The 26,990-nt window shown below is 51.9% G+C and overlaps 12 protein-coding genes across 12 annotated transcripts; 4 read left to right on the top strand and 8 right to left on the bottom strand.

Annotated features, from left to right (window-relative positions):
- Positions 1–648: 648 nt before the first annotated feature.
- On the bottom strand, positions 649–2,104 carry N7498_009322 (uncharacterized protein; the record flags this gene model as incomplete). The annotated part of the gene is made up of 2 exons (XM_058456378.1): positions 649–1,565; positions 1,624–2,104. 2 exons carry the CDS (start codon positions 2,102–2,104, stop codon positions 649–651), a joined length of 1,398 nt encoding a protein of 465 aa, XP_058303277.1.
- Positions 2,105–2,687: 583 nt separating this feature from the next.
- N7498_009321 (GNAT family N-acetyltransferase) lies at positions 2,688–3,212 on the bottom strand (the record flags this gene model as incomplete). Its single annotated transcript, XM_058456377.1, has 1 exon — positions 2,688–3,212. One exon carries the CDS (start codon positions 3,210–3,212, stop codon positions 2,688–2,690), a length of 525 nt encoding a protein of 174 aa, XP_058303276.1.
- Positions 3,213–3,816: 604 nt separating this feature from the next.
- N7498_009320 (dienelactone hydrolase family protein) lies at positions 3,817–4,675 on the bottom strand (the record flags this gene model as incomplete). Its single annotated transcript, XM_058456376.1, has 3 exons — positions 3,817–4,019; positions 4,079–4,522; positions 4,588–4,675. The coding sequence occupies 3 exons, from the start codon at positions 4,673–4,675 to the stop codon at positions 3,817–3,819; spliced, it is 735 nt and encodes a 244-aa protein (XP_058303275.1).
- A 776-nt stretch (positions 4,676–5,451) lies between these two features.
- On the bottom strand, positions 5,452–7,334 carry N7498_009319 (Ytp1 family protein; the record flags this gene model as incomplete). Its single annotated transcript, XM_058456375.1, has 3 exons — positions 5,452–5,631; positions 5,687–7,008; positions 7,058–7,334. The coding sequence occupies 3 exons, from the start codon at positions 7,332–7,334 to the stop codon at positions 5,452–5,454; spliced, it is 1,779 nt and encodes a 592-aa protein (XP_058303274.1).
- Positions 7,335–12,610: 5,276 nt separating this feature from the next.
- On the top strand, positions 12,611–13,170 carry N7498_009318 (40S ribosomal protein uS14; the record flags this gene model as incomplete). Its single annotated transcript, XM_058456374.1, has 4 exons — positions 12,611–12,666; positions 12,725–12,748; positions 12,889–12,931; positions 13,024–13,170. Exons 1-4 carry the CDS (start codon positions 12,629–12,631, stop codon positions 13,168–13,170), a joined length of 252 nt encoding a protein of 83 aa, XP_058303273.1. The 5' UTR covers positions 12,611–12,628.
- Positions 13,171–13,899: 729 nt separating this feature from the next.
- N7498_009317 (uncharacterized protein) lies at positions 13,900–15,718 on the bottom strand (the record flags this gene model as incomplete). Its single annotated transcript, XM_058456373.1, has 7 exons — positions 13,900–14,019; positions 14,076–14,285; positions 14,338–14,766; positions 14,822–15,147; positions 15,213–15,320; positions 15,374–15,607; positions 15,664–15,718. The coding sequence occupies 7 exons, from the start codon at positions 15,716–15,718 to the stop codon at positions 13,900–13,902; spliced, it is 1,482 nt and encodes a 493-aa protein (XP_058303272.1).
- Positions 15,719–16,653: 935 nt separating this feature from the next.
- Positions 16,654–17,475, bottom strand: N7498_009316 (DASH complex subunit DAM1; the record flags this gene model as incomplete). Its single annotated transcript, XM_058456372.1, has 4 exons — positions 16,654–16,843; positions 16,916–16,967; positions 17,048–17,099; positions 17,158–17,475. 4 exons carry the CDS (start codon positions 17,473–17,475, stop codon positions 16,654–16,656), a joined length of 612 nt encoding a protein of 203 aa, XP_058303271.1.
- A 761-nt stretch (positions 17,476–18,236) lies between these two features.
- Positions 18,237–19,747, top strand: N7498_009315 (CRAL-TRIO domain-containing protein; the record flags this gene model as incomplete). The annotated part of the gene is made up of 3 exons (XM_058456371.1): positions 18,237–19,028; positions 19,075–19,216; positions 19,266–19,747. The coding sequence occupies 3 exons, from the start codon at positions 18,237–18,239 to the stop codon at positions 19,745–19,747; spliced, it is 1,416 nt and encodes a 471-aa protein (XP_058303270.1).
- A 264-nt stretch (positions 19,748–20,011) lies between these two features.
- On the bottom strand, positions 20,012–20,907 carry N7498_009314 (HIT family protein; the record flags this gene model as incomplete). The annotated part of the gene is made up of 5 exons (XM_058456370.1): positions 20,012–20,119; positions 20,179–20,286; positions 20,433–20,501; positions 20,676–20,758; positions 20,868–20,907. The coding sequence occupies 5 exons, from the start codon at positions 20,905–20,907 to the stop codon at positions 20,012–20,014; spliced, it is 408 nt and encodes a 135-aa protein (XP_058303269.1).
- A 1,293-nt stretch (positions 20,908–22,200) lies between these two features.
- N7498_009313 (complex I NDUFA9 subunit family protein) lies at positions 22,201–23,798 on the top strand (the record flags this gene model as incomplete). The annotated part of the gene is made up of 9 exons (XM_058456369.1): positions 22,201–22,349; positions 22,409–22,422; positions 22,485–22,547; positions 22,608–22,702; positions 22,761–22,852; positions 22,906–23,047; positions 23,102–23,260; positions 23,311–23,649; positions 23,700–23,798. The coding sequence occupies 9 exons, from the start codon at positions 22,201–22,203 to the stop codon at positions 23,796–23,798; spliced, it is 1,152 nt and encodes a 383-aa protein (XP_058303268.1).
- Positions 23,799–24,038: 240 nt separating this feature from the next.
- N7498_009312 (uroporphyrinogen-III synthase HEM4) lies at positions 24,039–25,014 on the top strand (the record flags this gene model as incomplete). Its single annotated transcript, XM_058456368.1, has 2 exons — positions 24,039–24,309; positions 24,380–25,014. The coding sequence occupies 2 exons, from the start codon at positions 24,039–24,041 to the stop codon at positions 25,012–25,014; spliced, it is 906 nt and encodes a 301-aa protein (XP_058303267.1).
- A 220-nt stretch (positions 25,015–25,234) lies between these two features.
- N7498_009311 (mitogen-activated protein kinase) lies at positions 25,235–26,504 on the bottom strand (the record flags this gene model as incomplete). The annotated part of the gene is made up of 5 exons (XM_058456367.1): positions 25,235–25,263; positions 25,313–25,660; positions 25,708–26,089; positions 26,143–26,338; positions 26,395–26,504. 5 exons carry the CDS (start codon positions 26,502–26,504, stop codon positions 25,235–25,237), a joined length of 1,065 nt encoding a protein of 354 aa, XP_058303266.1.
- Positions 26,505–26,990: the final 486 nt, after the last annotated feature.

The raw sequence follows: 26,990 nt of genomic DNA, 5'->3' as shown, positions 1-26,990 counted from the left end.
TAGGGTCAGAGCAGTAAAGGCAGTTTGATATGGATAGTGGGCTTTGGAACGCCGTGGCTGAAATGATATTGTACAAGGAGCTAGAAGGAAAAAGAAAAAAGGGAAAAGGCTCTCCCCAAAGTAACGGGAGAATTTAAACAGACGGTAGGCGCTATGGATTCAGCCTTGGGCCAAAATGACCTTCTGCACTGTTCAAAAGTACGAAATTAGCCGCCCTTTGACCAAAAAAGGAATGTCGTGGTTGCCTTACCCCGTAGTCCCTGAACTTTGCATGCTCAAATATTTTATTTTCGTTCACTTCCTCGGTTGCTTCCTAAAGTATCCAGCAAGCATAAGATTGAAGTAGAACATCTTCATTATGATGGAAATCGAAACTAGATCGTTAGTGAACAAACTACGTACAATATGCTCACTGACCCCCTCATGCCATCATGTTGGCAAAACACGAAGCACATGTACAATAACCCCTGTCTAAACGTTCTCTCTGACAATTTGCACAGCCCAAAAGTTCAGGCAGCACAATTTTCGAGTGTCCGTTTTTCTCGGCCTGTGTGCACCTAGTACTTGTCGACATACCCGTTGTACCCCTCGCCGGCTGTCGGCGACGTGCTTGTCAACAGAGTCATCATGCTTTCCGCTGTCTTCTTTTCACTGTTCGCCTTCCTTTTTGCTGACGTGCATGTCGTCGGCATGCCGTTTGCCAGTCACGCGGAAGGTCTCAACATTGCCATCTCCGAATCGCTTCCGGGGCACTGTGGTGGAGCTGGACACAAACTCGGGGATCGAACGGATGACAGTGTTGTTCGACGAAGTCTCCCATGAGTTTTGTTCAATGTCTGAAGAAATCACGGTTGCGCCTTCGGTCGATCTGGGGTTGAGACTCAGTCGGTCCCAGACGGCCTTCACTGAGTCCATGCTGCGGTGACCCCCGAACTTATCATTGTACCGATCGGTGATGAAGAGCCAGCTCTTACCTTCCTTCAACAGAGAATCGATGAGTATGAACCCATGGGCCTTCTCGTCCTTGCTCAGACGAGTTCGCACACCGATGTGGAGCGATGAGGCTGGAGTGACACGTCTGCGCTTGGACGAGGGAGGTGAAGAAGTTGGTGCCTTGGTCGGGGTATCCTCATCATCATCCCCATCACTGCCCTTGGAGTCATCCAGGGCCTCCCAGTCGGTGCTGTCGGGAATAGAGGAAAGAGCAGAATTGCTCACGGTGCCGGAGTGGAAACGGCCCGAATCACTTGACCGTTTACGCTTACTGGCACGGGAACGTCGGTGCGGAGCCTCAGAGACAGATTCGCCTGTCAAAACTTGAGTGGAAACATCACCCTCGGGTAGCAAGAACGGGATGTCACCTCTGTTGTCCCATAAAATCGAGTTGTCCGAATTGGTGGGCGAACCCTCGCCTCTCTGAACTGGAGAAGTCTCAAAGCTCTTGGGGAGACCAAAGTTGTGTCTGAAGTACATCTTACTCCAGTCCTTGATGGCCTCCATGTACACACCAAGGTTGTCATCACGTTCCTTCAGCTTAGCAACATAGCTGTCGAGACGATCCCCAACTATCAAAGTCAGGACCTGTAGGAAGACACACAACATCTGCTGGAGTGGGAAACCTACCTTCCGTGTGAGCTTCTTTGAACCGGGAGACCTTTTCAAGCTCCATCGCCAACACCATTCGCTCCTTGTCGACATCATCAGGATGCGGCCAGGGAGGCCAAGGTTGAAGAAAAGGTTGAAGGATCGACAGGGTTACAAAGTCATGCTCGGAAATGATGATCAAGTGCTCGTTCTTGAAAAGGCAACAGTGCGATCCGTCAGCGCCCTGATAGAAATCATGCAGTTTGACCTCTCGAACGACGTCGGCCCAGTTGAGCGAGAATGCATCTTCCTGATCCATGTCGGCAGGAGGCTTAACATATGGACCGTTGGGATCCAGCACAGTCCTCAGCCGAGCCTCCAGCGAGCTGGCAAAGAGATCGTACGGGTTTCGGACTTGATATCTTGCCAGGCTTTCTCCAGCATCCAGCAGGGCCATGTTATTAAGAAAATGCTGCAGAGCCCAGTCCATGGACTCCGGGGATTTATCGAGGTCCGGCATGGTGACGTTAGGGCGGCAGGTTGCGAAATTCAGATTGCTTACCTGCAGGTGGGCATTCCAATATCGTGAGTAATTCTCATGATCAGACATCTTTTGCACTATGAAGGCCGCGCGCGCCTACGTCGCGTCGCGGTGCCAAAGTATCTGATCAGAAAATGAAAAAGGATCTTAGGAGGCCGATGAAGGATGAAAGAGAAGGCGAGGCAAAAACAACTAACAAAGTATCCATTCGTTCAAATGCTCGTTACAGGACCGGCAACTTCCGGTCGAAATTGAATGAGAAATGAAAAACGTTGCAGTCTTCAAGGAAAGGAGAGAAGCCTTCTCTTCAATGTCTCACCGAGAGATAAAAACTGCCTATCCGGTACAGTAGTCTCTCGAGTGATTATAGCTTGCCCGCTTATTTGATCTATATGGTAATTTGGCAAATCTGAAGATCTTTCATGTTACTGGAGATGTTGTGGATGGAAATGAAGTAACTATATCCAGGTTTTATCCACGGGGCACGCTGACCTTATGCATCAGCTAAAGACGCGTCGCATGAGAGGGTATTATGAAATTCAGAATAGAATATTTATGCCAGCTATGTCGACGGCTCAAAAGCTTTATGATATGACACAGTCCCAGTAGGTGTTGGCTTACGCCAAGTCAGAGCCATAAAATATTCCGGTGGCACTCCAGGTAGCTGCAGAGAAGGATCCGGCTTGAACCCAAAACGCGTGTAGTATTTCGGATTTCCTAATACAACGCAACCGGCCGCATGGCGACTCTGAAGATCTGCCAACGCGCGTTTAATTAATGACGACCCCACGCCATTTCCTTGATATCGAGGTAAAACTGAGATTGGCCCTAGGCCGTACCAATTCTCACTGCCATTCGCGATATTTACAGGTGAAACAGCGACATGGCCCACGATTATACGCGTGACTTCGTCTTCGGCGACTAGCGAGATTGATAGATGGTCCGCTTCGCGGAGGCCGCGGATAATGAATTGCTCGTTGTGGTCTGTGTGCTCCGCATTCATGAATGCGACTGAGGTGACCTCTTCTATTGCCGGCACGTCGCGTCTTGTCTCAGGTCGGATACAAATTTGCGTTGTGCTTGCCATTCTTACGGATGGTTTCCAAGAGCTGCGAGATATTCGTCGTCTGGAAGGTGTGGTATGTACTCGAAAATGTCGGCTGGATTGTGATTGGAGACATGAAAAGGATATATGGCTCTAGTTTTGGAAACAGCACCGGAAATTTATACTGCAGCCCTTGACATGAGTCGTAGTGAGTCATTCGGCAGCGCTAGGAGCAGACATGTCTCGGAAGTCGGAGCAGAAGTGTTGTCCGTTTCAGATTCGCATTATAAAATACATAAACTATTCAAGGAAGCGGTCTGGAAAGCCGAGTGATCACTATCTTTCCGCATTGGGACTACCTAGCCCCACGACAAGCAAAGCTAACGAAGCCTGCATAAAAGACTAAATAAGCCACATCTGCTTCTCTACCGCATTTCCCAAAAACCAAAAACCTCGAGATCACTTCCGATTACGACATTCTACTGCGCCTCATCATGAAGTACCCAAAAGGAAATTTCAATTTGATTCATTCCTCATAACTTAGCAGCCTGGGTCTCAGATGCATCTCTGCCTACTAATCAGCAATCACATCACCGAACGAGCAGAGCCATCTAAAGCCCAAAGCTATCTACAGCGAAGCCCACGCTTACAGGTGCTGGTTGAACCACACAACGGCCTGGCAGAAGGCCTGCTCCTTAGCCCACTTTTGCTTCGGGTCGCTCAGGTCGGCGCGGACGGCGAAGCCGTGCGAAACACCGCTGAACAGGTTGATCTGCCATGGCTGGCCGGTCTTGATCAGAGTGTCCTCGGACTCGTGGCGGAGCTGCGTGGTGAAGATCTGGTCGACCTCTGTAACAGGTGGTGAGATGGGGGCAATTCATGGGTGGGGTGCTTTGGTGAGTACTTACCAGCGGCGGCGATGGAGAAGGGGCCCTTGATAGCGCCGAGCTCCTCGTGGGTGACGAACGAGGGATGAGCGGAGAAACCGACATCAATCTGGCCGGGCTTCAAGAAGCGAGTAACGTACTTCCCACCGAAGCAGTAGCCAACGGCACCGATCTTCTTGACGCCGAGAGTCTCGCGCATGTACTTGACGGTCTTCTCAACGACGGGGTCGACATTGTTGGGCTGGTGGTTGGGCAACCAGGCGGGCAAGTCAGCCTTGCCGGACTCCATGGCGGCAACCGAGATCTGATCACCCTGGAACAGGTCGGGGATGACTGTCAGATAGCCATTGTTGGCGAACTCGTCGGCGAGAAGCTGAGCGTTGGGGAAGATGCCGAAGATGTCGGTCAGGAAGAGGACCGCCTTGTCAGTGCTCTTGTCCTTGGGGTAGGTGACATAGGTGTTGACTGTCGAATTAAGGCTCTGTTAGCGTCTGGTTCGGGTATTGGAAGGGTGTAGGTTCGACACTTACCACCGTCAACGTTCTTGATCTCACCGACGGGGTTGCCCTCGTGTTTGAAGCCAGAGGCACAGCAGGCGCCAGGGGGTTTGGAGGCCATATTGTATATAGGATGTGGAAGACGAATAGAGGGTATCGTACAGAGTGGGAAAAAAAGGCAGAATGAATTGTTGAGAGACGGAGGTCTTAAAACACGTCCCGGGCCGTTCACGGAGAGTTGCCCCTCCTATGAGAACATCGCGGGCCCTTTCCAACTCTTTGCTGTTGGCCCAATCACTGCGCACTCTTCGACCGATTTCGCCGCGTTCCCCTCTATTTCAATGTGACCCACTTGCCATAGCCCGTGAGGGGATTAATAATGTATGACAGAGCACGGTTGAAGCTACACTGTATTTCCTAGTGTACGACATGAACTTAAGAAGCTGAATATGCAATTGAACCCTGCTTTTACTAGGTCATAGCCACCATCGCTTAGGTGCTGACAGCTATAGGCATGAAGAACAGACTGCCGACTCGGTACTCGGCACGGCCAACTCGGCGTTAACCTCCATATCTCCGAATCGCTTAAAGGTCCTGCAGAAAGAGGGTCGCGTTGTAGATCTTTGAACAGCCGGGCATTCATTCCATTTCTCTTAAGCCATAAATACTAATCATGCATCATATAAAAACCCGGCACACTGGCCAACAAGTATGACCACCTCACATTAATGCGTAACAGGTTCGTTCCGGCATAGCGACTATTTTCGCGCCTGTGGTGTACCTGCAGGAGAGGGGATTGTCGTAGTGGAGACCATCACACCAGATGACCCCTATATGAGAATTTTCGAAAGCAGCAAGTGTAAAGGGATATCAAACAGAAAACAGATGCAAAAAGATTCATGGGAAGCGGAAACTTCCGTTCAACTGCGGGCGCTGGTCGCGCTTCACCGCCCACGCCTTGAGCGCGATGTTCAGGATCACCAGGGACATGATGAAGGCTGTGAAGCCCATGCCGACGGTAAAGGTGAACATGGCATCCAGGTTGTAAAACTCCATGGCTTGGATCACGTTGCGGGTCTGTTCGGTGTGGGTTAGTCGCAATCATAATAGGGTCTGCACTGGTATAACTTACACTCAGCATGAAGATGAGTCCACCGGCGATGAGACAGAAGCCAGAAACGATCTCCGTGGGAGGCCGAGCGGGGAGGTAAGAGGTTGGCGGGCGCAGGAAGAGGAGGACGTAGGTCATTCCACGAGCGAGCGCGAAGCCGACCAGCATGTTGCCCCACTGCTTGTGCACCATGGTCGATGTCATGCTGTCCTGGTGGTGCGATCCCATCATCATGCCCAGAAGCAGGATGATCAGTGCCGGCATCGGGTTGAGGGGCACACCTTGTGACTCGGGAGGCTGCCAGTTTTCGTCGCGAGAGCCATGAGGAGGGGACCGGAGGAGAGTGCTGTTGAGCGCGTCGCGAATGCGCTGGGATTCGAAAAGCATGCCGACCAAACCACCACCAAAGAACATGATGGAGATGGAGGCGTGCTCCATATCAGTCGCAGACCATGCATCGCCAGCGTTTGACAGGTGCTCCAGGAAGACATTGGTGATACCATACAACCAGATGACGAATGACTCCACGAACTCGCCTGAAGGAACTTTGGCCTTCCAGCCGACGATTGACGCCGGGGGCTTCTTGTTCCAAGCCCAACCCAAGTCCGCCCAGGCCCCGATAAAGCGCCCGAGGGTGAGAATTCCATACCAGAAGAAGATTCCACCCTTGATGAAATGCGCCAGGCCGTTGAAAATGTCACGGCCCCGGAAAATACCACCGTAAGTGACCCCGCCAGATACAATGGCGATGAAGCCAAACGGCAGAATAATCCGATCAATCACATCGTACGCGCTGTTAAAAATGCGCAGGACACGGCTCGAGACCATCCCCGGCACGCGTTTCGAAAGAAATCGATCGACAATGGAGCTGTGGAACCAGCCGCGCGGGAGGGAAGGCTTCGGGGACAGCTCCTCAGGCTTCTCGAAACCTTCATACTCGGCTTGCGACTCGCAGGAGGGTGATCCAGGACTGTGGATGGACGATCCGGGCTCGGTTCCCTGGCCGCTGTCGCGGGACCAGCGGTACTCATGCATCGCACCAGTCGGGTAGGGGCTCTCGTGCTCGTTCGTCGCGACGGGCAGGAACGCGGCGCGCTCAAAGGAGGTCGACGGCGACTTTGAATTACCACGGCCGGCATACGCAAAAATCAAGGCCAGGATGACCTGCACGCTGATGACCCACGTCACGATCCAGCCAATCTTGTGGTGAACATTGTTCTCGTACAGATCGGGTGTCTGGCTGTTGTAAATGGTTCCGAAGAGCAGACCAAAGGCATTAAAGACGAGGAACAAGAATTGCGACGGAAGTGCAAGTCGCGAGCGCGCAATGCTGAACATGACCGCTGTCGGGAATTAGTTGAGATCTGAAGCGCTGACCAGAGAATCACTTACCTGCAGGAAGAACAAAGCACCAGCCCAGGATCATGAGCGCAATGTGCGCCATGATGGTGCTGGAGTGCTTGCCATAGGAGAAGTAGCTCATGGGACCTTCGCTGTAGGGAGTTGGCGTGGCGAACGGTGTCGGCGAAGCTGTGCTGGGGGGCGCATGCGTATCCATGCTCATTCCCATGTCCATGCCCATGTCCGTCGATTCATCGTCGCCGTGCGCAATAGCAAGCGACGCGAGGAAAGCTGCCGCAAATGCAGCTCGAGTAGCTAACAGCCGCATGAGGCCGGAGGATGAATGCAAGCTCGTGTGAACTACTCCGAGAACTGTTGTAGTTACGAAAGGTAAAATGGAGGCAGAGCTTCAATCGGCGCAAAAGATCGAAGCTCTGTCGAATCGTGACGTAACGACGCTGCCAGATCCCGGGAATGCAAGCTCCCACTTCACTGGGCTTTCTGCCTTTCTTGTTCCAGACCCGGACTATTCGGATGCGTTTCAACCAAGGTCAAGTTCACACGACTACCTAGACTGGCGGTGTTGATGAGAAGGCGGACTGGGATTGTATAGGGCTGAGAAGGGAAGTATACCGGAGGGCGGGTGCTGCTGTATAAAAGAGCCCGGAGATTGGCGGGGCAGAATGCAGGGAATCAATAAGGAACTAAGCACCGGATTTACGCAAATTACCAAATCAAACGTCGAATTTTTTTTTTAAAAAAAAAAATATCCCGAAAAAAGAAGACTCGGCGACGCTGGTTTCCAATGCTTCGGACTGGGCGGGAATAACGCAACCGCCGAGAGTGCGTGGCAACAAGATGGCCCAGAGCTTCCGCGTGCCGACCTTTCCCTGTTCCTCATTTAAGCACTAAATTCTTATTTTCCTGATGATTCACACCTGTCACCGCTACCATCCCTTTACTTTGGTTATGACGCTGTCTACTAAGGTACAAACTCTCATTCCGTATCCTGCTCACAGCATCTCCAGACTAAAGCACCAGCATGGATCTGCAGTCATATGCATTGTCTAGGTTGCACCGATGGAGTCGGGGGTCTTGGCATACCTTTGCCTATTGAATAAAGAAAATTAGGAAAAAATTTCATTCGGATGTGTCGGGAAGCTCACGAACGGCCACGGGGGCCAAGCTAGATCGCGGCTGGGTGGATCGGGGGAGAGTGACCTCATCTCCACGGGCCTAACGGGGCTACAAGCCAGAAAATAGGGCCCAGTATGTTTGTCCAAGTGACTATGTCCGTACGTTTGGGCATATCTCATGGGGCAAACACCAGGCCATGACGTAGTCGATCGCTACCACGTTGGGATTCACCGCTGGATGAACTGCTGCCTGATGGATTTAGATTCAGTTATCTCCATGGGCCTTTGGGTCGGCTATTTGGGGTCTTGGGCATAGGTCATCCAAAATCCCCGTGCTCCACGCGAGCTAGGAGTCATCCTATCCTGACCCAGGGATATCTCTCCCAACTTTACGGAGAGAAACCTTCGGAACCTTCTATCAAGCCTCTACAACACGAATCTTACGCGTTGACTCCCCAATCAGCGCCCGCGTATTACCTCGTATACGTACTACAACAAACACCGGACGCACAGAGATCGACAAATCCAGCCCCCGCCTGGGTCAGCAGCTATCCGACCCCGGCATCGCCAGCTTCCTTTCACACCCCTGTCTCGGCCTCGCTTTTTGGCCCTTCCGAGCCGCAGTTTTGAGTTATCCGTTGGCGGTGGGGTTCTTTTTCGCTAAACCCCGAGACTCCGATCGGGGATTGAGCCACCATGGCATGACTATGACCACCATGTGAGTGAAGCCGCCCCTCTTTGTGGTCCAGTCCTGCGGGGGGGGACAATGAACAGTTTGACATGTCCACATGCCGACCTCGTATGGCACCATGACATTCGAGTCGGCATGCATGATGATGTTATCCCTAAACTAGTAGTTGGGGTGGAGCTGAAGGAGCTAAAGGTCTGTCCATCTCCGTCTCGGCCTTGGGTTCGCGCGTTGGCCTTTCTTTGGCCCCCCTACACGTCTCACTGCATCGCGCGAGTGGGAAAGCTGGGGAGCTGATGTGATGTGTCACTGCGCCGAGCCTCTTGGGCCAAGACATCTTTAAACTTTACCTCGTATACTCAGACAAGGTATTCGTATACAAGTGCCCATCCTGAGATTTGGGCGGTCCCGTTTGGTAAGGTGATGCGCGCGATCCTGCGACCGACTGATCTCGGCCCATTGCGATGTGGAACCCTTCAACCTCTTTTCCAGCTATGATATAACTTATGATTTTAAAACTCCACTTCCCTGTGCCCTGATTCTTGCACGTCTCCGTTAAAGAACGGGGATCTCCCGAAACGTTGGAATCAAGAGCAAAACCGGGGAATAATAAATATCAATGTCGCGCTCATTAGCTGCACAGTCTTTATCTGCATAGAGACCTTGCAGAATCAGAACACTGAAGCTTTTGGGATTATACAAGTAGGGCGTAAAGATGCAGCAGAACATTTTCTGCCCTCCACACTCTACGGAAACCTATCTTGAACAGCTATACCCACCAGCCTTTTCCTAAGTACCGATGTGGGGTTTCGATCTACATTGCTTATGATCTACATGCAACTATATACTTGCCATTGAATCTGTATATGTCGAGAGGAAACCACCTTCGATCAGTATCTTGATGCATTCGCATATATTGTTCGACACGGGGAAGAGGCCATTGCAGCAACGGCGGATCCCAATGGAGAATAACCTCATGTCACATTCGAGATGGGAGTCGGTATCCCCATGCTTGTAACTGCATTGAAATGCCGCCAATCGTCGACTCGAAGGTTTTACATGGTATGATGGATCTGCCTTGGTCGCAAAAGTCGTCGAAATTGAACAAACTATCTGCGCCCCGATTTACTAGATTAGCATGTATGAGGAACACAAGTACATGGGCAAACAGAAGCCAACAGAAGTCGGCTTGATAATTGCCAGGGAAAAAAGAACCGGCCACTGCGGACAGATTCAAATGACTTCATTCTGGTAGAAGAGCGGGTTCCGCTCCGAGTCTGAGGATCGCGAGTCAACTCTAGCGTTATGTAGATCGGGTAGACGGATCCGCGGGTTCCTGACGAAGGCAAAGCCAGAGAGTCATCCCGCCATATTTCCGAGACCCACCCTGATTCATAGGTTCTCCTGGTCGTGGGGGACTATATCTGTTTTTCGCCGAGAACCGGTACCAACAGGAACAACAGTCTCACGAAATGATGAGAATGTGATGAAAATGTGATGAAAAGAAGGTATATTCAGTAACACCTTCACACTTTAGCGTCTCGGTTCACCGTCCAACCCTTGGAACCTTCTCTTGCACGCGGTCAACAAGCTCGGAACCTTATATCGCAGACCTTATATCATAGAAGCGGCTGAGCCATCTAGAAACAAGGAAAATCTTCAAGGCCGTGAACCTAGAAGTGAGCGGGTCCGAACCCGAGCCGTCACATCAAAACGTGATGATCTTTGCCGCGCCGTAATGGGGCATGCGCAAACCTGTATCCGCGCCCTTCCGGCCGCGGCTGGGGTCACAACGCACACGCACCCGTGGCGGCACGCACCGATCTGTGCTGAATAATTAATGATTTTTGCTCATTTTCTCGCGGAAATACCAGCCCCGGAGACTTTTCGCGACCCCAATTACGGTAGTTTCAAGCTGTCATTTGACGCTTCCTTGTCATCGTCATTTGATCCATTGTTGGTCTCTGCACCCCGGATTGTCTATCTCCGGTTGTTAGGTCATACTTGGCTCGAAAAAATCATGTAAAAGAATAAATTTCAATAGTCTCGAGTACTCTTTTCGATACATAGCTTAGGAGACACGTCGAATCTCTATCCATTACCGCAGACTTATTGAAACTCCCATAAACTTTCTGTTATTATTAAGTTCCGCGCCAAGTAGAACTACTGCAATCTCCTCAACAGGAATCTCTACCCCTCCGACAAGATCAGCGGATCGACGCATCTCCACGCTGATCGAGCAATATTACCAACTTAAGCAAGACCGCCCTGCAGAGCATCGGATATTCGGCACCGTGCCCTCCGAAAGGCCTGCAGGCCGTCTTCCATCCATTTGTCCCCAGCCTTGGCACGGTTGGTACGGCCGCTATATGAACGGGGATAATAATGCGCATAAGATATGCACGGATCAACACGGACACTAAGCGACCGGCTCATCCCGTGCACTATATCGAAGTACCCCTGCGTTGAAGGGAGTCGGTGTAGATGCGTTATACAACTTGATTTGTTTTTAAATTTAGAGAACTCTCTAGAATGATCACTAGCATTGGTGCGTTCTCAGGCGCAGGCTTTTTGGGCTTAGGAAACTCCCAACGCTCTACCCATGCAGGAGTATGACTAGTATCTTGAAGGTCGTCGACTGGATTCATTTCCCGAAGATCTGTACAAAGTTTCTCGGCTCCCATAATTCTAGTCTTAAGTTGACACTGATGAGTCCACGAGTAGACGCGCTGTAGACACAGGGCTAATCGCGAACAATATCCTTGTCACCTATATGTGCGGTGGTACGGCAGTCAGTCAATTTCTGGGGTATACCAACCCTCTTAAATGCTCACCTCTATTCTCTAGAAAAAATCCGAAATATTTATCCTGGCTCTTGCAGCATGTCATTTGGGATAATCCACAAATGACTCTTATCTGCTAGAGACACTAGCGGTCGAATATTGCCTGAGAGCCATCTGGTCTCTAGGTAAAATAATTCATAATATCCCCGTTAGGGTTTCTGCAAGTTAACTGAGAACGAAGTTAACATTTTTGCCACCTTTCAAGATGCTCTTGCTTCAAAACGTGAGTTCACCCACGTCATGCTTCTGTATGAGATGATTTACTGAGTCCGGAGAAGATCGACGAAGCAGGAATGTCAACCCACGCTGTTCGCATCACGGGAGAACTATCTATCTATGATCGGCTACAACTTAGCAATACCCGGATGTCTTCTCCAGTCTGTTTGGTTTGTGGCTATGTCGAGCAGCTTGATCCGATTTATCATCTCCGGCCTGAACTTTTGAAAGATGCTAGACCGAAGTATTTCTAGGGTGGATGAAATTCTTCGTTGATCTGCAGTCTCGTTTTACCAGCCATAGCAGTTGGCCATAATATGCCTACTTGGTTCTGAATCTGAATTCATTTTTTAGTGCATATTTGTTTGTGAATTCCGTCAGTGTCGGAATCTGGCTCGAGTGCCATGGCGAAACTTACACTCCGCCATTTTAAGCTGGTGAAGATTAATTGATCTCCGTAGGAACAAAATGTTGAGTAGCAAGCAACGAGTCGCATTTCTAGAGGGTGATGGTGAGGAAACCCCGATGTATAGACGTATGACTAAGCAAACATGTGATCCACTAACCGGATCGGGCTAGGGTACACCAAGCGAGAGTGGCCCGTGCACGTTCCCCAATTGGGGCAGCACACAACGATTTTCCAACCCTAACCTTCGTCTTTCGCCTCTCTTCAACAGCGCCAAACGACCCTCGTCCCCGACAACAACCCCGTCAACCCACCCCCCTACAACATCTCAAGATGACTCACGAGTCCGTTTGGTACAGCCGGCCCCGCAAGTAAGTCGAATCTGAGCCCGGCGCACGATGTAAAGTTACTGACCGAATCTCTCTTCAGGTACGGCAAGGGCTCCCGCGAGTGGTGTGTATCCCCATTGAATATCTTCGATTCCCGACGAGCAGAGACAAGCGAAGAGCGCGAGTGGAGGATTGTTATCGGAGCGGAAACACTGGGAATGAATTTGGAGGAATAGAGTGCTAATTCGTGTGCGATCGATCCAGCCGTGTCTGCTCCCACCGCGCCGGTCTGATCCGCAAGTACGGCGTACGTTTGAACTCTCCCCGGCATTCGTGTGTAGCGCACGAGTGCTGTCGAAAAGTTGGACAATTGTGTGGCTAATACGGGTTCGGTTTTAGATGAACATCTGCCGTCAGTGCTTCCGTGAGAAGTCCACCGACATCGGTTTCAACAAGGTTCGTTTCTACCTTTCGCCTACACCGACTCGAGAATACCGGGAATATACGATTTCTTTCATGGGCGCACCTCGGGCCGGTTCACATTGACAGAACGGACGCACTAACATGACCACCACACAGTACCGCTAAACAAAAATGAAAACCATGTCGCTGTAACGCCCTTCTCGCTCCGTTCACGTCCTCGATGCGTTTACACCCTGGCGCTCGGTCTCGACAGTGTCCAGGCGAATGTTTCGAAGTGTTCGGTTATGATTCGCCCACGTTCCGTTTTTCGTGACGGCTCCAAAAAGCGTTGTTGATTCTTAATGGAGGAGGCATCTTTTGCTGTCTCGGATGGACGAGGAGGGGACTGGGGTTGTTGTGTCAAGAGTTTGAAAACGAGGATGTCATTTTGATCCTTCATCCTTTTCCTTATCCAATATCAATGACGGATTTTCTTCTCTGGGATTCCTACAACGTTCTGGATCTGCGTATTGGTTGTTGAGGGTTCCGGCTGGGTGATGCAATGTTTGCAGTTTCCCATGTCTGCCTTCTACCCGTGAAACCTGAAAGTTGGTCTTCGGATCTCCTTCTGGTCTTACATTGATTCTCTCGTAGATCTGACTGTAGACTCGTGTCAATCAGCGGGTGAGAGCCCGGTCCGTATGCATACTGGTGATCGGCCAGAAATTTAATTTCTATGAGAACAAATGAATGAAGATTGCGTGTTCATAAAAGGTCTTCCGCTCTATGTACATCAAGGCTAACAACAACTCTCGGCCTCGAATTGAATGCCAGACTGTAATTTCTCGACCAAGGACCAATGACTGTCTCTTGTTAAGACGAGGCCTTCTCCGCAGCAATGGAACGAATACTGTAAAACAAAAGGTATGCATCCTGCCGCATGACATCGGCGACACTGGCGACGGTGACTTTGTTGTCGTCCATCAGAACCCACTGGGAAGCAAGTTAGCCCAACACCGTCCTATAACACACGAAACCATTGTACGCACCTTATCACCACCAAGGCGAGTGTAGGCGAAATAGTGACCGGAATCCATAGTTCCCTGGTGAACGATGACGGTGGATAGATCGTAGATGTACTTGGATGTGTCGACACGCTCTTTGTCCTTTTTCACGGTGTAAGGGAGCATGTTGAGGGTAACGGGGAAGTCGATGTGGCAGTTCATCTTCTCCGATGATGCCGAGGTGGCCTCATAGCGCTGGAGAACAGTTAGTAAAGACAAACAAGATGAGATGAAGCAATATATGAACCTTCAGTTGCATGCAGAGAATGGCAGGAAGTCTGCGAATCTGCAAACGCTTGGATGCCCGCTGGGGGGTGTTGCCGCACTTCTCACAGTGATAGGCAGCATCTGCATGTAAGTCCTCAACCGCGGTGAAGCTGTCCAGGCAGGCAGTCAATGTGACGGTGGATGATGGGTTCGATCGGCCCAACTTGCGCTTCTTGTTCTGCGCTTGTACGTCGAGACTCAGATCGGCCATGGGGTCGTGGGTGTGGGTGGTTTTGCCGCATTTGTGGCACATGACGCTGCTGCGCAGTTCACCATAGAAGGTCTGATGGAAGAAGCACTCGCATTTGCTCTCGTAGCTCTCCGAGTGTCCAGGGGTGCAAGAATGAAGCGCGTTGACCAGGAATTGGAAATATTCGTGTGCATCCTGCTGGCGATATCCTGCCATTTCCTATTACGAGGAATTAGCTTGAGTCCATGTTCTTTGATCAGAGACGTTCCCATACTCTTGACGCATCCCACCCATGGTAAAGGAGAGTAGCGGCGGAGACCGCGTCCGTCTTCTCACCGCTGTTAAAGTCCATGAACACTTCGGTGGCAGCACAGGCCATGCAGAAACTCCTCTTGCAGTTGTGAATGTCATGGCCCCCAGCTAGGAAATACGCGTTGAGAGTTGGGTCGTGAAGCAGAGCCTGGAGGATGACTGCCTGGTAACAAGTCTGACCCATGTTCCACACGCCACGGGCACCTCGGCGGGAGCATGGATTCTTGGTAGCATTTGTCTTGACATAGGCTTCGGAGGCCGAGTCCTCGGCCCACTTTCCCTTGCCATCTATAGGATGTCAGGTTTTTGCTACCAACGTACACTGCAGTGAAAGCTCTGCTCTGATAACGTACCTTCGATCCCGTACTTGGAAGATGGGCCACCCAGTCTTTCCAGTCCATGGTCATAGACAAAGTCCCCACAACTCTCGCAAAACACGAAGCGATTACGCGACTCCATGTCTAGAGGCACAGTATTAGCACGGGACTGAGGGAACCCGATTCAACGGACATACAAAATACGTGTCCAGTCTTCTTTGTGTGTGCCTTCCGATCGCCGTTCAAGCAGATCTCGGAGCAGAACAGACAGTGGTACTTGGGCTTCAACGACGCCACCGTGCGTAGACCGCTAGTCTGAATAGCAACCGCCTCAGGCTTCGTGAGCGGAGCCAGTCTATCATGGTGTTTTCGGAAGCCATTTCTGAACTGGCCAGCAGTTTGATTATCCTTCAGCACGGCGGCAAGATGTTCTAGCGGGTTGGTTAGTCCGACATGATACCACGAAGGCGGGGCAGTCAACACATACCACAGCCATATGCTGCTTCTGCTAGAAGATTCACGGAATCAAGGCTCGCCGCCATAATGACGAAGATGGGAACAATGTACGGGGAAAGCACAAAGGGATAGCGAACAGAGATGCCTCAGTCGGAGGTAGGCAAGCCACCAGATGCAAAGAAAAGGGCAAACCACACCAGGTTCAAACCTCTATGCGAGCAGAAATCGAACGAATCCCAACCGGATGGACGACCGGGAAAGCAATCCAGGCTATTGAAGGTTGCGATGACTGCGTGGGGCGGCAAACGATCCAGATCAGTCTCAAGGACTCCCCCTGAATAAGGCCAGCATTGCACTTCAGAGAATATCAGTTCAGGAGTGTGCAGCCATCAGCAGTAAAGGCAACGAACAGTCAATAGGATGGTCGAGTAGAGATAGATGGAGCTACGTGCTCATCAGGCACAAGGGTTGCCACGACAGATTCACCAACAAGCCCCGCCTCAATGGACCACGAGAGATCAAACTGCCCAAGACCAAATAAGGGCAGTCTAATGCGAGATGTAGTTCAAAGGTATTCCTTTGTGGACGAGGATGGGTACGTTGCCATCGGGCGGGCCTTTTTTCGCCAGAACCCGATTTACCGCCGGATCAGAGATCGGATAAGCCTCTCCGCCTGGGCCGTCTCTATACTGACGGTTCGTCTCGTATCCCAGCTACACTTTCTATTTTGTTTTTTGTTTTCATTTTACAGTCTACTCTTCTTTGCAATTTTATTAAGTTTGTTCATTTCTAGTCGTCATAATCACAGGGGTTATCGCGGTGTACCTCCGAGCGCACATGCCCAGAGTGCGTCCCTTGTCGCGCAGGCCGATCCGAGGCACTCACTAGCTTTGAGCCGGAGATCATCTCGGAGTTTTTTAAATCTGTAGATACGGAATTTTCCCTCTAGCATGTTTTTTTGTCATGTGCAACCTTTGGGAACCTCAAATGGCACAGTTTGTCAACACTTATGGTGGCTGGATCAATGCATGCCACGTCCCCGAGGCAGCGCACTCGGTCGAGCACCCCGTGCCCCTCGTGTTGCGTACCGGCTCGTTGCTGAGCCTCGCGTGGTCCCTCGAGTAGTTCCCCGTGTGGGTGCTGAGTATTTCGATGTCGGTTTGGAGGAAACGGTGCTGGGAGGGTGCTCGACAAAGGAGGTATCGGTGGTCCTGGGGTACGCATGTCAATTGGACATGCTTCGGCACGCATCTAAGACTCTTCATTAAATATTCTTCACTCACAGGAATGTCATTTCGCCATCGTCTGCCGGCCGGGACGGTTCCATCTCTGCTTCTGCTCCAGATGTTAGTTGGACCGCTCCTGAGTAACCCCTCCATCACGAGCCGCCGGGACGCGAACGGTGGCCTCCATACCTTTCTGGGCCTCTGCGTACTTGGCTCTCTTGAACGAATCGGCGATCGGGGCCTGTAGTAATCGTTTAGCCTCAGCCCGAGGGGCTTGCTCGACGCGTTTTCGATCGTACCTCTGGGAAATCGACGCAGAACGCGTTCATATTCAAGCCGTACAGAAAACTAGCGAAACTCTCGCTGAATCGCGTCAAACTCTCGTGCATCAGCTGCAGGTGCATGAAATTGGCCTCGAGGTCGGCCATGGAGTCTGCGAGCTCCGCGAACTGCGGCTCCAGAGCGTTGATGGCGGGTTGATTGTATCCGGCATTGCTGATGCTGTGACCGTAGCCGTGGGCTTCTCGGAGCGACGAGCGCGAGCTGGGTCGCAAGGGCGTCGTGGGGCGAGACGACGGCCTCGGTCGCGACGACGAACGCGGTGCAGCGCCGTCCATGTTTATTGAGGCGCGTAGGAGAGGTTTTGTTTTGGAAGGGATTCCAAGAGACGGTGGATATCTCAAGATCGTGCGACAATTGGGCCAAGGATGTAATTCAAGTGGGTTTTCGGACGGTTCGGTAAGGAATAAGGTGATCCGTCTGTGTTGTGTTGATCCCCCGCTACGTTGCTGGGCGATGATGACTTCATCGGCACGCGATGGTCAGTTGATGCGGCCAGCTACAACTATGTATATCGCTTTTGTAAGCATCCCTAAACTTTGTCTAAAATTGATCGTAGCAAAGCAAAGCAAAAAGAAAAAGGGTCCAGAACAGCATGGTTTTCCCCGCAAGGGCAGATCGTCATTCTTGATTCTGCCCGAATCCACTTTGCGCCATCATCTTGTCTCGTCTCAAGTCCCGCTTCCCCTTCTATCTTTCTACCCTGACTAATATCATCTCTCCCCGCCACATGCGGAACTGTTCAATTCTTCGCCGTCGTTTACATTCCTCGGCCAATCTTACATCCCTGCGCGCACAGATCCCAGCCTGTCTACCCTGGTGTCTACCCCGGTCTCCGACGCTCGCGCGACGCTTCTCCACACGTGCTCAACCGAGGGAGGCGTCGTCCTTCTGGTCCATCACATTCGCTTTACTCGCCGTCACCGGGGGCGCCTGGCTTCACAATATATATATCAATCCTAAACAGCAGCAATTGCCCGCGCCTTCCCGGATCCCTCCACAAGAACCTTTCCTCGGTGTTATCGATACCCTCAAGACCATGCCTACCGAACCCGCCCCGGGCACCATTGGGACCCTCACTCCCGAGCAGGAGGCTAAACTTCAGGAATTCTGGATCCTCACGCTCAAGGTTTTCGGCGTCAAACTCGATGCCCTCGAGACTGAGGCGGCCAATGGCAACGGTAACGGCGAGGCCGCACCAGCAACCCCGCCGAAGGAGAAGAAGTCGGCACCCAAGCGCCGATGGGGACTCTTTGGCCGCAGCACCGACGACGACGATGACTCCAAGAGCGTCTCCTCCGCGAAAGGCATCACCTCGAACCTGGCCTCCATCAACATCACCGACGGCGATGACAAGTATGGCCAGTCCAAGGAGTTCCAACAAGCGCTGGAACAACTGGAGCCGGAAGAGATCCGCACCGCATACTGGAATATGGTGAAGCAGGATAATCCGGATGCGCTGCTGCTGCGTTTCCTGCGCGCGCGCAAGTGGGACGTCCAGAAGGCGCTCATCATGATGATTTCCACCATGCGCTGGCGTCTGCAGGATGTGCATGTCGACGACGATATCATGGCCAATGGCGAGGCCCTGGCCCTAGAGAACTCGAAGAGTAGCGACCCTGCGAAGAAGAAGAAGGGCGAACAATTCCTCTATCAAATGCGGATGGGCAAGAGTTTCTTGCACGGAGTTGACCGCTTCGGTCGTCCCATCTGCGTTGTTCGCGTGCGTCTGCACAAAGCTGCTGATCAGGAAGTGGATACTCTGGAGCGGTCCACCGTTTACACTATTGAGATGGCGCGCCTGTTACTGGCTCCTCCGGTTGAGACTGCGGTATGTCAATTTCTCCGATCACGGTGCTCAGAACTAATGAATACAGACTATCATTTTCGATCTGACCGATTTCAGTCTGGCGAATATGGACTATACCCCCGTGAAGTTCATGATCAAGTGCTTCGAGGCCAACTACCCCGAATCCCTTGGAGCCGTCCTCATCCACAAGGCTCCGTGGATCTTCTCCAGTACGTGCCTATAACATGAATTCCTGTACAATTCTAACTCGCCCTACAGGTATCTGGAACATCATCAAGGGCTGGCTCGACCCGGTTGTTGCAGCCAAGATCCACTTCACCAAGAACAGGCAAGACCTGGAATCCTTCATCCCCCCGAGCCAGATCATGAAAGAGCTCGAAGGCGACGAGAACTGGGAGTACAAATACGTCGAGGTCAAGGACGGCGAGAACAAGTTGATGGAGGACACGGAGACCCGCGACAAGCTGCTCGCTGAGCGCCACATCCTTGCCAAGGATATTCAGGATATCACCATCGAGTGGATCCGTGCCAGCTTCAAGAAAGAAACCGCGGCTGCGTCCGCTGCCAAGGAGAAGCGCGATGCTCTGGTTGAGGAACTGCGCAAGCAATACTGGGTGCTTGACCCGTATATCCGGGCTCGCTCTCTCTACGACAGACTGAACATCGTCCAGGGTGGGGGTAAGATTGAGTTCTATCCCGGTCCTGGAAAAAAGAGCACTGAGGCTGCAGAGTCCGCATAATCTGTCTGTTTGGAATGGGCTTCTTTTTCTCGTCTTCAAGTTTGGGATATATGCTAGACTTGCGGTTTAGACCATTTTTGCATGGCTTTGTAGTATATACGAGCTTGGGTTTGGACAGTCAACATTTGGACTAGAGAATATACAGACGATTACATTTGGCAGAAAGATCTCCTCCATATTCCCTATTCCAGGTTTAGTAGAGCTAGGTGATGGGCATTTTAAGTTATCATCTCCCGGATGACTACCAAGGTTCTCGAAAGCATTTTACATCTTCGCCGTGATCTCTTCATGCAGAGCCTTCAGCTTGTCCATCTCAGTTTCCTTAGTGGGCCAACCGATGCTCATACCCTCCTGCTCGTTTGGCTTGGGGATCTGTCAATCAATTGGTCAGTATACCTTCGTCCACATACTTCTTGAAACGGGAAACCAACCATGTGGAAGTGAACATGGTCAACGACTTGGTGGGCAATGCGTCCATTGTTCTGCAGGATGTTGAAGTCCTCGGCACCGCTGGCCTTGGCGATCTTCTTCGCCACGGGCTGTAGAGACGAGTCATGTCAGCCGAGTTGTTCCATAAATTGAAGGACCTTGGGGGTTGGCGACTGGGGAAGACCCCGACCCCCCAGATTTAGTTCCATCCCTGCAACCATCCTTCTTTGCTTTCATTTCTGGGGTTTCCACCTACCAAAATCTCGACCAGGTCCTCGTCGGGGATGTCGGTCAGCTTCGCGCCGTGGAACTTGGGGATCACGAGCTGTTCGCGTCAGTGGTCAGCTTCGTGAGATCATTACTTTCTATCGGCAGCTATTTTGGGTTCAATGCATGGCTGGATTACTGTACGCAGCATCGACAATTGGTATCGACGGTGCACGACGTCGAAACGACCGGGACGAACGCGGTGCGGGGAAGGGTACACAAGGTGACTCACAGCGTGGCCGCGGCTGAGCGGCTGGATATCGAGGAAGGCAAAGACCTTATCGCTCTCGAAGAGCTTGAAGGAAGGGATATCACCTGCAGCGATTGGACGTGTTAGCAGACACTGCTGGCGAGGGCGCGACCCGATCGGGGTCGACAGGACCGAGCCTTTGCGGGTTGAGGGGCATTTGAAGGAAAAGCCTACCCTTGATGATCTTGCAGAAGATGCAGGCAGCAGAAGACATGATGATTATGTGAGCTTCCGTACGGTTCAATATGAATGGAGTAGGGTACTGGGTAAGGAAGGGAAGCTATAACAAGCTGAAGTCATCAGTATGCGGGGTCGGGAAAATAAAACATTTGCCGGGTGGGGGAGTCGAACGGGGGTGCTCGGAAGTTATGCGGTACCCTATATATCAAATAAGGGTGGGAACCCCGAGGAGTGGGACAAGCTAGTACAGAACCCATTTCTTGCCTTTTACCAGAGATGGCCGTGGTTTGCCCACAATACTCCTCTAATGAATCTTTGGACCACCACGCTTCGACATAGCTGTCGAATTTTTTGCTTTTTTCTTCTCTGCCCGATTCAGTCACGCTCAATTAGACGCTCTGTGTTCTTTTTCAAAGGATTCACGATTGCTAGGACGTTTTGGAGGTGTCTAGGACGTGTGCGTACTGATATTGGTGCGTATCTCTAAATTCCATGCACTCCGGTCTCCTACGTTAACGCGGCCTATTCGATCGCTATTATGCAATCTTCCTTTTGATCTCTTTAGACCCATAGAATCATCAGTGGTAATAATCATCAATATTTTTTCGTGCTGAAAAACAATGCCAATTTTGTCAAGGTATATTCCAAATTTTTAGAAGCCTCGTGCATTGCTATCCTGCCTCGCAAGGTCGGTGATTTCGATCAGACATTTAGTCCGTGCGTGCTCCTCCATTTCTGAACCAGTCGCTTTGCATCTACCCTTTCACCACTTCATTAAATGACGGGCGAAGCACCTAGGGCAGCACAAAACCGAACTGAAAGAGGATATGCAGATGGCCAACACTAAACGAAATATTGCCCATTACAGCACAGGTACGCCACTATGCTAATCATACTTATCCAACCAAATTGACAGTCACATTAGCCAGGAAACAATGCCATCAAACATCTAGTTCGCATGCAGCAGATCACTCTTATAGTGGGAGACGGAGAGGGTTTGGCGGGCATCCAATCACAGCGGGTATATTGTCAGATCTTTTGTGGGCGTGCATGTTGGAGATGCTGTAGAGGCAACAGCACACCTTTAAAATAATACACAATCAAACCAAGCCACCGAGAGCCCTCAAACCATCCATCTAGAAGAGGAGAATATTAAGAAAAGAGGAAACAGAGGCAGCGCTGGCCATTGAGGACTGGCTACCGAATCTGGTTTAGCGCCCAGTCCCGTGGTCTTCCCGAATTGACCTGCGAAAGCCCGTCACTTGCACCTCACCAAGCCCGAATTACCTCTCCCCTCCGCTGGTCTCTCCAGACTCTCCCAGAGGCCATGCACAAGTCCCGGGTCATCAATTCTGCCCTGGGGTCGCGGGCTTTTGCCCCCACCCCGCGGGTCACCGTCATGTTCCAGCGCCGCTCCCTCCAGGACGTCGCCATCTCTCGCACCGGACGTCCCATCTTGAAGGTCCAGGGTGGCCGGTAAGTACTCAATTGCTCTCTATGGACTTGGGTCAATTGCTAACTCCCTGCGCTAATAGCTCTTCCCTCGGAGGTACCTCCACCGTCTCGCTTCAATCCTGTCATCCGTTCGATATGCTCACCACTCAATCCTAGGCCACACCGCGACCGTCTTTGGTGCTACCGGTTTCCTCGGTCGCTACATTGTCAACAACCTTGGTATGTCGAGGCTCTCTCGGGACACAATGGATCGGAGGACTGGACACTGACATCCCGCAGCTAAGCAGGGATGCAACGTCGTCGTGCCCTACCGCGAGGAGATGATGAAGCGTCACCTGAAGGTCACTGGTGATCTTGGACGTGTTACTTTCATTGTATGGGCTGCTCCCGTCTCAAAACGCTCGAATGTCGGACGATATCTGACTCCCACAGGAATACGATCTGCGCAACACCCAGTCCATCGAGGAGAGCGTTCGTCACTCCGACGTCGTTTACAACCTTGTCGGTCGCCAGTACCCGACTAAGTAAGTGCGAACGGATCATTTGGGGCTGCAATAGGTTATTGACGGTGGAATAGGAACTTCTCGTTCACTGACGTCCACGTTGATGGTGCTGAGCGCATCGCCGAGGCCGTTGCCAAGTACGATGTGGACCGATTCATCCACGTCTCTTCCTACAACGCCCGCCGGGACTCGCCCTCTGAGTACTTCTCCACCAAGGTTGGTTGATCCGATAGTAAATATGTCAACATACAGATGTGCTAATCAACACAGGCCTGGGGAGAGGATGTCGTTCGTTCCATCTACCCCGAGACCACCATCGTGCGCCCCGCCCCAATGTTCGGTTTCGAGGACAACCTCCTTCACAAGATCGCTGGCACCAGCCCCCTGATTCACTCCAACCACTTGCAGGAGCGCTACTGGCCGGTTCACGTAAGTTGCCCCGCATTCACCGAGAATTTCTTCAATTGACCGGTCTCTAGGCTATCGATGTCGCTCGCGCTCTGGAGCGCATGCTGCACGACGAGAGCACAGTCGGCCAGACCTTCGAGCTCTACGGCCCCAAGGAGTACTCCACTGCCGAGATTGCCGAGCTTGTCGACACCGAGATCGTCAAGGAGCGCACTCGCATCAACGTGCCCAAGAAGCTCCTCAAGCCCCTCGCCTTCTACCTTAACAAGGCTCTGTGGTGGCACACCATGTCCGCCGATGAGGTGGAGCGTGAGCACCTCGACCAGGTCATTGACCCGGAGGCCAAGACCTTTGCGGACCTGGGCATGCACGAGTTGGCTGATCTGGCCGAGCTGACCTTCCACTACCTGGTACGTGTTTATGAATAAATCGCTCGGAATGACTGCTAACTCTCCAACAGAAAAGATACCGCAGCTCGTCCTACTACGACCTCCCCCCCATGACGGAGAAGGAGCAGCGCGAGGACAGGAAGTACCTGCATGTGCTGGACGACCAGTAGTCTGTTGTTTTAATGTGTACATAAGCCGTTCCTGGACCAATTCCATTTCCTTGTGTTGTCTAGATCAATTCAAAATCGTATCTCAGTCTACACTCTGACCACCCTGGGTAAGGCATGCTGTAACTAGTACTTACATAGTGTCTTGCAGAAACAGAAAGTCGGAGCTCGGCCCCGCAATCCGCGGATAACATCGACCCTCCGGGAACATCTGGAACTCAACTCCGACTCCTCACTAACACAATGCCGCCCATTCTCCTCCTCAAAACCAAATCCTCTCCTCACGACGGCTACGATGATTTCTTCTCCGCAAACGACTACACCCCATCCTTCATCCCGGTCCTAGAACACCGCTTCCACACCGAGAACCTAGCACACGTGCGCGAGCTCTTCGCCTCCGGCGCATTCGACTCCAATGCCACAGACAACCCCAATGGCCCCAAATACGGCGGCATGATCTTCACAAGCCAGCGCGCCGTCGAAGGGTTTGCAGAAATGATCGGCCAACACGGCCGTACGTCCCACCTTCCGCCATACATTTCAACCTCAACTCGTCAAGCGCATAGCTAACTCTTCTATCAAAGTCCCTCTGAACCCCTCAACAAACCTCCCCCTCTACACCGTCGGCCCAGCCACCGCCCGCTCTCTAACGACCCTCCGCAACAAACACCTCCCCTCCTGCTCGATCCACGGCGAAGACACCGGAACCGGCGAGAAGCTAGCACACCACATGCTCCAGCACTACAACGCCCTCCACCCAGATGCCGACCCCAACCCGTCCCTCCTCTTTCTGGTCGGTGAACAGCGCCGAGATATCATTCCAAAGACACTCATGGACCCGTCGTTACCCGATGATCAACGCATTCCCGTGGAGGAAATCGTCGTCTATGAAACTGGGGAAATGGGTTCGTTTGAGGGAGATTTCAGATCTGCGGTGCAGGGTTCGGGTGAAGGTGTGCTTTGGGTGGTTGTGTTTTCGCCGAGTGGGTGTGAGGCGATGCTACGGGTTCTGGGATTAGGGCCTTTTGCTGGGAATGGGAATGGGGATGGAGGTGGGGATGGGAGGAAGGTGTTTGTGGCGACGATTGGACCTACGACGAGAGATCATCTGAGGAGTAAGTTTGGTTTTGAGCCGCATCTTTGTGCCGAGAAGCCTAGTCCCGAGGGGGGTTGGGGAGGGGATACGGAGGTTTATGGAGGAACAGGGGCTGTAGACTAAGGTATGGGTTCGATGTACATAACATATTTTTTTAGACGTATATACTACACTACATTATCGTATAGGAGGCGTGGAGAGGCGGGGGCTTTCAACGCATTGATATTGAGATGTTGATATTGACGGGTAGATCACACTTATTCCCCAGATGCCTTGCTATCTACCGGCGAATTCCACGCTGACAACAAATGATTGCATGCTTCAAATATTCCGGCCCAGCTCCTTACCGCATGATTTCCTCGTAGATGAGTACTAGCAACCGTTAGTCGAGATTCCACTCGCGGACGTGGAAGGGACATACATTTCAATTGCTCCTTACTCAGCGCATCCTTGTTCTTGTCGAAATCAAAGAATCCCTCGGGGATCGGGGGTGCGGTGGGCTCATCCTCGGGATCGTGGTATGGCTCCAGATACGGGTGGCGCAGGGCGTCCTCGACGGAAATGCGCTTGGCCGGGTTGAAGGCCAGCAGTTTTTCGAGCAGGTCCAGGGCCAGCTCGTTGCTCTTGGGGAAGAGTGCTCGGAAGGGAATCTTCTTCTTAAAGGGGAGGGACCGGATGTACTCGCGTGCCCGTCGGGATTTGATGCCGTAATAGTCTTCCATCGTTGGCGTGCCGAGAACGTCCAAGATCAGGGTCAACTGGTGGTGGTCTGGGACAGTTAGATGGGGTGCATTAACCAGTACAGGGTATACATACAGTCCTTTCCTGGGAACAGAGGCTTGCCGCTCAGCATCTCGGCCAAGATGCAGCCCACACTCCATACGTCAATGGCTTTAGTGTATTCCTTGAATGTCAACATAATCTCCGGCGCACGGTACCAGCGAGTAGCCACGTATTCCGTCATGAACCCGGAGTTATCGTCAGTAGAGGCGGCCGATCGTGCGAGGCCGAAATCGCACACTTTCAAATCGCAGTTGGCATTGAGCAGCAGGTTCGACGGCTTCAGGTCTCGGTGGAGCACGTTGGCGGAGTGCATTGCCTTGAGGGCACGCAGTGTCTGGTAGATAAAGTATTGGCAGTGGTCGTCCGACAGGTCTTGTGTCCGAATGACTCGGTGCATATCAGTCTCCATCAGCTCCTGCAAACAAGTCAGATATCAATTGTGACCCGCAGCCGTGAAGCACGCCCTACCTGAATCAAGTACACCTCGTTGAAGCCCTCGTAGTTGCGGGGCCGTTGGATATCCAAGATGGAGATAATATTCTCGTGGTTAAAGTACCGCAACAGCTTCATCTCGCGCAATGTGCGCAGGCAGAACATGGAGTGGTCGAACGGGGTAATCTTTTTGATGGCGACCTTTTGGCTGGATGGCTTGTGAATGGCGGAGCTGCCAAATATTCAGCATGGAGGCATTCCTCCTAGAATGAACTTGAACTTGCTTACCAGACGACACCGTAAGCACCTTCACCGATGACATCCTGGATCTCGTATTGGTCGGACACGTTGAAGGAGATCTTCCGCGATCCTCCCTGCGGAGGATTCTGCTGGCCCATGTTGGTGGTGCAGGGCTGCGGGGAGAGTTAGCTCTAAACATCCATGACGAGAATATCCACGACCAAAGTCGGGTGACAGAGCGAGAGATCCAAGTCATGGTGACTTGGAGGGGCACAGCAGGAATATCCAACAACACGCTACCGAGTTGGGAGACTCGCAAACCTGGGACGGAGCAGAACGCCAAAGCTCGTGGGAATCCAAGAGTCGGAGTATTTGACTCGCAAAACATTCACATCGGGGCAAAGCAAACGCGGCATTCACAGAGATAGGAACCAAAGCTTACTTTTGTTTGCGCGGGGTGATTGTCGTCCTTCCTTCACTTCTCACTTCTCACTTCTCACTTCTGTCTTCTGTCTTCTGCCTGAGAATCGTCGCGCAGTCTGGCAGCCTGGCAGTCGAGAAGGCGCACGAAGCTCGCTCGGAAGATCAGAGGGAGGCGTGAGGTCGAGCAGGTAGGTAACGGGTGGAAGCACGGATCAGGGTGG

The sequence above is a fragment of the Penicillium cinerascens genome (genome assembly GCF_028974065.1).
Source record: "Penicillium cinerascens strain IBT 15544 chromosome Unknown scaffold_4_segment0_segment1, whole genome shotgun sequence".
NCBI lineage: Eukaryota > Fungi > Ascomycota > Eurotiomycetes > Eurotiales > Aspergillaceae > Penicillium > Penicillium cinerascens.
Note: the sequence above shows the minus strand (reverse complement) of the source record. Positions and strands in the feature narration are given on the sequence as shown.